General features: G+C 40.1%; 1 protein-coding gene across 1 annotated transcript; it reads right to left on the minus strand.

The window, feature by feature from the left end:
- Positions 1 to 1,037: 1,037 nt before the first annotated feature.
- On the minus strand, positions 1,038 to 9,803 carry LOC110972386 (sodium-dependent neutral amino acid transporter B(0)AT1-like). Its single transcript, XM_051955661.1, has 12 exons — positions 9,596 to 9,803; positions 7,043 to 7,183; positions 6,444 to 6,581; positions 6,178 to 6,359; positions 5,973 to 6,083; positions 4,415 to 4,527; positions 4,205 to 4,333; positions 3,957 to 4,113; positions 3,666 to 3,870; positions 3,418 to 3,577; positions 1,468 to 1,630; positions 1,038 to 1,264 (listed from the first exon to the last, which is right to left on the minus strand). The coding sequence occupies exons 1-12, from the start codon at positions 9,801 to 9,803 to the stop codon at positions 1,055 to 1,057; spliced, it is 1,917 nt and encodes a 638-aa protein (XP_051811621.1). The 3' UTR covers positions 1,038 to 1,054.

Consider the following 9,803-nt stretch of genomic DNA (forward strand, 5'->3'; position numbering starts at 1 on the left):
TACATTATGTAAAAGCTTTTACCAAGAATTAATTCCTCTATAGAGGATTATTTACGACATACAACAATATGTTATTGTATATATTAGACACATGCATATAGTAAACTTACATTAAAATAATAGTTAAATATTTAAAAACAGTCTTTGTTTCTTACAAAGAATAAATTAGAAGATATATAATCCCAAAACTGACATGAGCTTTAGAGGTGCCTCTGTCAGATTTGTTACCTTGGAACATAGTGAACTGTTTCTAGTCTTGATGCCAAGCTAAACTAAACAGCGGGTTTGTAGCTTCATACTCTGCATATTTCCCTACATGTCCACCTATTTCCTGAATGTACACCCCCTGTCAAAAGTTTTAGGACACTTTCTCATTCAAATAAAGTAGAACCACTCCTACAACTTTTGACAGGGGGTGTATCTACCAAATTTGGTACTCATATGCAGCACATCAGGCTGAGCAAAAAAGTCAGTGACAGCCACATTCCAAACCCAACAGGAAGTGAGCTATTTTGTGTTGAATGTCAGATTTTGCCCATTTTTCTTTTTTTTTCTAGCGCGAACTCTTCCGAGGGGGAAACTCCAATTTACCTCAAATTCAGCCAGTACATACAGGAGGCCTTAATGATCCAAAGTTATTAGAATATTTTTCCAAAGTCAAAGGGCGTGTCCGTGGCGGCCTCTGGAATGTTGATCCTTTGCCATGAAATTTCAAATGCTGTGTAAATGCCCTGAACGTGCTCCAATCTGCCTGAAACTTGACATGTATGATCAGTGTCCTGCCCTGATCACATCCATATGATGAAATACACCCCCTGTCAAAAGTTGTAGGACAGGTTCTACTTCATTTGAATGAGACAGTGTCCTAAAACTTTTGACAGGGGGTGTACACTGACATGTGAAACATGACACAGAAGGAAACTAATATTACAATAATATGAGAACAATTATAAATTACTGTGTTCTTTAAAGTCTTTTACAGAAAATACAAATGCATAATATACAACAATGAAACAATTCCACAGTCACATTTAATAATCCAAGTAAAATCTATTTAAAACTTTGTTTTGTCATCCATTATTATTTTGGTGGAGATGGTTTCCACGCTGAAGTCAGCCTTTTTCTCCTTCTTGCAGCATTTCCTCTGGATGAATTTGAAGAGAGCGAAAATGGGGATGACTAAACTGGGAATACCAGCCAGGATAACGATAATGACGTAGATCCAGGAGGGGAAAGCACGCACTGCAAGGGTGGGAAATTCCTCCTATAGCCAGATTCAAAGTAATGGTTACAATTTATAGCAACATGTGACACACAAGAAGTCAGAAATAACAATGGCTTGTTTTGAAATATTACCAAATATGAGGAAGAAACATTTTGTATTGAAATTCTAACAAGATAACATGTAAAAATCTTTAGGCTGCTACTGTGTTGAAACGTCATGAAACTACTGTGCAACACACTTACCGCCTCCTGGTCCCAGACCAGATAGGTGAGATCCCTGGTGACTTGGGTGACAAAGAAGAAGACTAAGATGACGATCATAATGAGGGGGCTAATCACTCTCCACGTCACTTGCCAGAAAATATTGGGTTTGTGGCCAATCATAAACTCTATGTCCTTGTTAAACCTGTTTGGAATAAATGAGAGAAAGGCGTAATGTAGCTGAACATTCATGAAACCATCCATAAAAAGACAACCTTGTGCTTTTATTAGTTACTGTAAGTATGGCAGCACGTGTGGCTGTTAGTGTGTGTTCAACAGGTTGATACTGAAGTCGACTCCAGTCTTAAGACACAAAAAAATGACATTTTCAACATTTGGAATATTTTAATAAGTTATAATTAACTTTAATCTATGGCTACAATTAAAATGGCATGTTCACTACCTTCATCAAAAAAATCGTTAGTACTCTAAGTAAAGGAGTAGAGATTTCCAACTTCTTCACCATAATCTTGCTACATCACAACTCTACACTTCTTAACTCTCCATTAATGACTGTGACATATTATCTCTGCTCCACGGTCAGAATACAGTGCTGTTACCAACACAGGTCTCATAGGACAATAACAAGAAACCTGCTAGCAGCTCTGTGAGGCTGTAGTTAAGCACATAGTGTTCAGGACTGATACATCTAAATGAGTGTCTGTTACACTGAAACCCAAATGAACTGAAAAATGTGTCTTTAAGAAATAATCCGATTTCTGCTGCACTTACAACTGGGTTCAGTGCACTGCACTAGGAGTCAGAGAGGACAAAATACAACTTTCAGAACTTCTTCTGGAACTACATCACTAAGTCAATAAAAATCCTGCATGAATATGATACCTTTTTACCTCATTGCCTCCACTGAGAAAATTTATTGGACCTGTACCAATATTTAGGGAGAACACACAATAAACTTCAGCTATGCTTATCGATTTTACCTTTGTATAACAACTCAGCTTACTCTTATAATACACCTAACATACCTACTTTAATTGAATTATATTACCAAGACAGAGTTCTCTTTCTGTCATATAATTAAAGGAATTCAAGTTTTCCTTCATTTTGTCTTCCATGCCTTCTTTCTATTACCCATTTGGGTATTTGTCACAGGAACGTGGCAATAAAGTGCAGTCATAGCAATGATAATATTACTATAGCAATAATGGGTTTCAGAGTGCAGCAGTGCCATTGTCATGTTATGTCTGGAAGCAAATAGTGAATCTGCTTTGATCTATTTTCTGTGGTGACATTTCCACACTAGTTCAAGGAAAGTTTTGGATGTTTCAGATAAAAAAGAAGCTTGACGTTCAGATTGCAGACAGTATATAGAGGATGGCTGTAGAAAAAAAGGGAGGCCCTCTGTTGGTTTGTGAACTGCCAGTTTAACCCTTCAAGTTTGGAATTTGCTTGCTGCCATCGTGGTCTTTTTCAAAGCAAACATACTCATTAGAAAAGTTCGAAAAAAGTTAGAGTTGACAGACAAAGGGAGAGGTAAGGTTATTTTCTTTTACATTTGTATACAGTTTGACTTCTTTATGCAACCAGAGGCATCTCCACCTGCTGGCTGAATACAGCTTTAAGGCACTTCTGCATTGGTTTCACTTTTCAGACCTGGAGGTTATGTCTGTCATGATATACAATCTATGTGTCAGATTGAGGATTGCAGTCTAAATAAACAAAGCAATTGATGGCCATAAGGAAGTGCTGACCTTTTTTGTGCGACTACTCTCATGAAAAGGAACACAAGGATTTGGCACTGCAGGTTTTAGCTAAATGCTATTGTAATCATGCTAAAATTAAGATCAATGTTTTTGTTTTGGAATGATGCCCTTCGCTAATTAGCTCTAAACAAAAAGCTGCTTGAGTTGTTATGAAGGTATTAGTTTAGACACTGATCCCTACTAATGATTACTTCCTGGACAGACTCACCTATCTACACCATAGATGTACATAACAGCAAACATTTCACAGAATCCGATGACCAGAAGGGGTATTGAGCCTGCAAAGTTGTCAAAAAGAGCTAGCCAGTAGCTTCCAGAGCGTTGAGCAAATATGAGGGCAAGAGCAAAAGAAACTAAGCAGGTCAGGCCTGAAAAAAAACAATACAAACTGGTGGTTAGACTCCAGATATTCTAATGTGGGCATGCAAATATAGTTCATATTTAATAGATAATTACCAGAGAAAACTTCTTTAGGCCAACTTCGTGGCAGCAATCTGAGGTCCTGCAAAGGAACCACCACTCCCTCGATTGACCCAAACATTGAGGAGAGAGCAAGACAGAAGAGCATGATGAAGAAAAGGACAGCCCAAAGAGGGGAAATGGGCATGTTGATAATCGCCTCTGTGAACACAATGAAGGCCAAACCTGTTCCCTCCACTCCCTGAAGAAAGATAGGTCATATATTTCAACAACTTATTCTATATTCAATAATTTCCGTGACACTAATGAAACAAGTTTTCCACCGACCTGACTGAGGAAAGTCTGCATGTCGCACGTTTGTAAGTCCAATCCTTGAAAAACATCTGGATTTGTCTGGTTGAGGTAGTTCACAGCCTCATTGTAGTTGCTTTCTGTGATGCTGTTTTCAGCGTAGTTGAAGGCATTTATCAGCTTCAAGATGTTGCTGCAAAGAAAAAAGGCACCATGACATCAGCGTGGTACAAGTGAATCACATTCACTGTGTTGTAAAAGTGTTCTTGCAATCTGAAACTCACTCTGACATGCAGTCGTCAAAGTTTTCCGTGGCCCTGAAGCCAATGATGGAGTAAACAACTATTGCAGCGTATACAGAGGTGCAGCCATTGATGATGGAGATGACAACGGCGTCCTGCTCACAGTTGTTGCTACAAGAGCATTTTAAAAGTACCCTGTGTGAGGAGAACTGCTAAACACTCTAGAATTGTACAATTAAGACCTTTACTCACTGAACAGAGTTGTAACTGGAGAAGGAGATGAGACCTCCAAAACCCACGGAGAAGGAGAAGAAAACCTGAGCCCCTGCATCCAGCCAGGTTTGTGGATTCATTAACTCATTCACCTAAAACAGAAAAGATGGGATATATTCACAATGAGCTCATCACCTTCTGGTTAATATTTAAAACTGACAGCAGTCATTCACTGCTGACAATTACTGTTTGAGGCTTTTCTACATCATGATTACAGTTTTGTTTTATCTCAAATTTAATTTTTCCAGGATGCATAATAACAGCAGGAGAAAAATTTGAGTTTGGAAAACAGCGGTTGTTGAGTGACATTGCTAAACTGCATCCGGTAAATAGGTTTTAATGATGCTATCTATCTTGTCTGAACCTATGTGTTGGAATTTACTGTATTGGCTGTACTGTGTTTCAACCTTCATTATCAGCTTTTATAAGCGTTGTGATAAAAGTTTATTGCAGACACCGTAATAAATAGTGGTTATCTCATGATTCTGCACACGAGAGGATGCAGGGTGTGCAGAACAGCAAATGTTAAGGTTTAAAGCAATAGTAAGATGATTGATACCACTTCCATCTGCATATAGTAAATAAAAAGCTAAAACCAGCTAACGACTACTTTAGCTTAGCATACAAACGAGAGACATGGAAAAACAGCAAGCCAGGCTTTATCCAAAAGGAAAAAAAGTCTGCAGCTGTCAATCTGCCAAATTAACAAATAATTCAGTTCATTAAAACCGATTTTGGTCAGCAGCAACAAGAAGCAGCTTTACTAGTTTGTCTACTTTTTTTTAGTGTCTTGGTATTTTTAATTAGCTTTTCAGTAGCAGAGTTCTTTTATTTAGCAAGTTGAGCAGTCATGTCCACAAAAGTCACATTTGACAGATATTTCTGAAGCAACAAAGCAGTCTGAAATAAAAGGAATAATACAATGATGTAACGGTCTTTAGTCAGCCTGTAAACACTAGGTTGCACTACAACAGAGAACTGCCTGTCTTTCACTGTCTGTGGCTATCAACAAGGGTAAATATAATTAGTAAATACAAGAAGAAACGTGTAGCTTTTGATGTAGTAAACTGTTTTCAATACTTGATTTGATTCACAATTTAACCTTTTGTGTAGCAGACCCACGTGTGTCTTTTGTACTATGTATAAAGTAGCATGTTTGTCCACTGTTTGCTTTTAAAGTCTGCATCAGTCATGTGGAAACCATAAACTGGCCTTTTTGGATTACAAATGTAAAATGCAGGAAAACAGACTTAAGCACGGTGGGAATCATTGAGAGTTTTCTCCCAACAAACTCCTTAAATTGCATGATAATAACATTGACAAATGGTGGTTGGTGTGTGATTCTAAATTGTCCATAGTTGTGAATGTGATTGTTTGTCTCTCTCTGTAGCACTCTGATAGACTGGTGATCTGTCCAGAGTGCCCCCTGCCTTCACCTAAAGTCAGCTAGGATAGACTCCAGCCCCCGTTATCCTAAAGAGGATAAGGCGGAGTGTAGATAATGGGTGGATGGTTTGTGTGTAACATGTTTGCTTACATCTGGTGTGAAGAGGAACTTGATTCCCTCTACAGAGCCTTTGAGAGTCAGTCCTCGGATGAGAAAGATGGTGAGGACCAGATATGGCAGAGTGGAGGTGATGTACACAGCCTGAGAAGTGAAAGAGTGATCCAAAGGTAATCCTGTATATTTGAAAAAACGAATATGCAGAAATCATGTGCTTTCTCAGATGTGACTTCCTCACCTTGCCGCTGGTCTCAATGCCACGGATGTAGCAGACATAGAGCAGACTCCAGGCGACTACCAGGGCGAGCACTATCCACCACTGGAGACCCCCAGACTCATCAATAGCTGTTGATGTGTTGAGAGTCTCTCTATACCAGAAGTAATCAACAGTGCTGCTTCGTGTGCACTCCTCCACATAGCCTACGAAGCACAGATAGCAAAACAATGTCAGCAGTTTTGAAAGGAACTCAAACTTTACAGAGCATTTGATTGATTATGACATACCTGTTTTGTTAGCATTGAGTGGACATTGACTCCAAGGCAGAGGACTCTGAAAGGAGTTGAAGAGATACCACATGATCCAGGCCATGATGGTGTTGTAATACATGCCCACCAAAAACGAGACAAACATGGATGCAATACCTGCCGCAGAAAGAAAAAATGTGGTACAGTTACAACAGTAGCATGCTTAAGTTAAGCAGGTATGATGGTTGCAATGCACACCGTCTTAGTTTAGCATGTTAGCCCGGTAAAAGTTGTTCAATAGCACCAAGAGCAACTGAAGGTAGTGCAGGTTTGGATGGATTACAAGGCATCCTGAATCCTTGAATGTGATAGTTTTCCAAAAGTCTGTATGAAGGATCTGCAAGCAGAGTGGTCTGACTCACTTTCTGTAGTTTTTGAGAAAAATAGTTTCAAAGTTTTGTGTTTTAAAGAATGGTGTAACATTCAAAGTGCCACTGTAACGTTATGTTATACATACACAAAAACATCAGTTTCAGTCAATACCAAAGTGCAGACCAACTTAGACCAACATTATTGGTATCCCTTGAGCTTTGCTGCAACAAACTAACAACCAAATGTGCGTGCTTTTTTGTACACACCAACTCCTATCAGGTAAGGATTGATTGATCTCCACACGTCCACACTGCCCTTTCTCAGGCGCTGACCAATAGCAAACTCTAGGTGCAGCAGTGGGATTCCCTCCAGAACCAACAGGATGAGGAACGGGATCATAAACGCCCCTAAAAACACATTATGCACAATGGTAATGAGTTAGCAACATGGTGTAATTCACTTTATTCAGCACAAATTAACAGTAAATATTCAGTAAGCAACTTCAGTCACAGAGGTGTTACCATAAAGACACTTAAAAACTGTAAAGAAAACAAACAAACCTTGTACTTGTTTTATTGTCCCCACTTAGTACCATATAAACTAAGAATAAACCTCATGTATTCACTTTTACATGTAAATGTTTGACCAGATGTTTATTTTATTCTCGTAGTTTCAATATATTTAAATAACAAATTAGCAAATTGACTAAAAGTGACAAAATGCATATTTAGTATGCATTTTTGTACAGATATGGTGATTTAGAAGTCCTGCGAAGAACAAAAGGCATTGCCATAAGTATAATGATATACTGACATTCTGTGTGCACGGTGAAAATGCAGTGTGTTCTTTGAAACCTACTTGGGTGAGCCAATTTTCAAAGAAAAAAAATAGTTTAAAGGTGAAGGTGACCTTTGCATAAAACTCTAGTTTCTAATGCATTTGTGGTAGGACAGCCCAGTCCGTCTCCACTCATGCTGTTGAGTGTATGGATCAGGTGAACAGTGGTGTAGTTCTCAATCGCTCCCCGGTCATTGAATGCAGCTAGGCTGGGATTAATCATCCTATTGCACCTTGATTACTGGGCTCATCCTGGAGCCTGAGTGTCGCATCGGCAGCGTGGTTTAGCATGGATGTCTTGAGATGCTGGCTGTATGTCCCAACACGGTTGTGGCATCTCTGGGTTATATTAGTATGTGTCTCTCTCTGCGCTTTCTGTATTTTAGCTAAAGTCGGCCGGTATTTTAGCCGAAGGTTGGGAGTCGAGCGTGCGTGGCCTCGGAGCCGTGCATAATAATCAACATTGGCTTCATGAGGTAAGCTGGCTTGCTTCGTGTAGGCGCTTCTGTGGGTTGCATACGAAATATGACTGGTTTTCTGATTACTGTTGACAGTTACCAAAGCTGAAGCCTTCACTGACGGGCGGCTCCACCCAGGGCCGGCCGCTGGCATAAACACTCTATGCCGTTGTTTATAGCCACATCCACTAGAGGGGGCCACACCACAATAAGTGTGTGATTCGCATTTTGTCCCTGTCTTATTTTAAAAAATACATATTTGCTGTTAATCATGTGCATGTGTGTTTTAACCCAATTACAAGCTGTGCACGTGATTTGGTAGTTGCCCTGTGCATGTTTTGGGGCCACAAAAAAAATCTTGCTTAGGGCCACCAAAGTCCTAGGGCCGGCCCTGGCTCCACCTCTGAAGCTGCGCTGTTGTTCTGTCTGTGAGTTCACCTCAGCAAGCTCTCTGCTCCTCTGCAATTGTTTTGCTGTTGCTCTTTTTTACAACTGATCTCTGTGTGCCTGCTGCCTGGCACATTTGGAGTGTAGGATTTACAGCTGCGCCAGGCAGACTGATCCTCATCAGCCAACCTATTGAAATTTAGTTAGCTTTTTTTTTTTGGTGTTATAATCATTAGTATTAATCTTATATATTCTTTACTGATCTGGGAAGCATTTATTTTAATTCATTTATGGTCGTTTTTTTTAAGCAATCTTGTGTTTGGTTTTGTAAATTGTTTTTTTTTTTCACCCTTTTTTCCTCTGGTTTATTGGGTTGACTGTGTGTGAGTAATTGTTTTTGCCCCTTTCTGTGACTACAAGTTTACCTCTTCTGGCTGGACAGGAGCTGTTGGGCCAGTGTGGCGAGTGGCTGATTGACCCCCCTGTGGTGGTCCCTTCACTCCCTATACAGTAGTGCACTTGGGTGTCCTAAATTGGTGGGATTTTTTTTATTCCTCTCGTGTGGTGTGCAGCATCAGGACCCTTCCCCTCCTCTTTCAGTTAGTCATCTCTGCCTGGCAAGCCCTCATCCCTGTGCCTAGTATCTGTATTTGTTTGGGTAGCAAACTTAACTCAGCCTTGGGGCCCTGGAGGATTATGAGATATTGTGCCGCTTACTACTAGATGCATTAATGGCCACGAAGGGATTTTTAATTGAAAGACTAACTTTTTTTTTCTTAGTGTTAATTAATTCTGTTTTTGTATGCTTTGGAGGCACATCAGTCTCCGGTGTCATCCTTACCTGCGTGACCCTGTCTGTGTTAGAGTGGTCGCCCCCTCTAAGAGATTTTCTGGGGATGAAACTCCCCTAGGTGGCGTTGTTGGACACTTGGTAAATAACAAAAGCAAATCTAACCCTCGTAGCATTGCCACACATTCATCTCTCCAAATAAGATAATTTATGTGCATCCACTGAAATCAGTAGCATTCATTTTGGCTAAAAGAAGAAGTTTTTGTTTGTAGAAATGAAATGTCCCCTTTTGGCAGTAGTTTGTATTACATATTCTCTCATATCTAATCCCAGTCAGCCCTGCTTACCTCCTCCATGGCTTTGACACAGGTACGGAAACCTCCAGACATTACCAAGTCCCACACAGAAGCCCACACAGGTGAGCAGATACTGGGCTTTGTTGTCCCATTTGGGCCTGTCCCCAGCCTCCTCCTTTTCCATCACCTCCAGTTGTGCATGAGTTGGAATCCTGTCATCCAGTCCTGGGTTGGGGAGCTTCAGCTTCCTCAGGTTCAT

This window comes from Acanthochromis polyacanthus, chromosome 11, assembly GCF_021347895.1.
Source record: "Acanthochromis polyacanthus isolate Apoly-LR-REF ecotype Palm Island chromosome 11, KAUST_Apoly_ChrSc, whole genome shotgun sequence".
NCBI classification, from domain to species: Eukaryota; Metazoa; Chordata; class Actinopteri; family Pomacentridae; genus Acanthochromis; species Acanthochromis polyacanthus.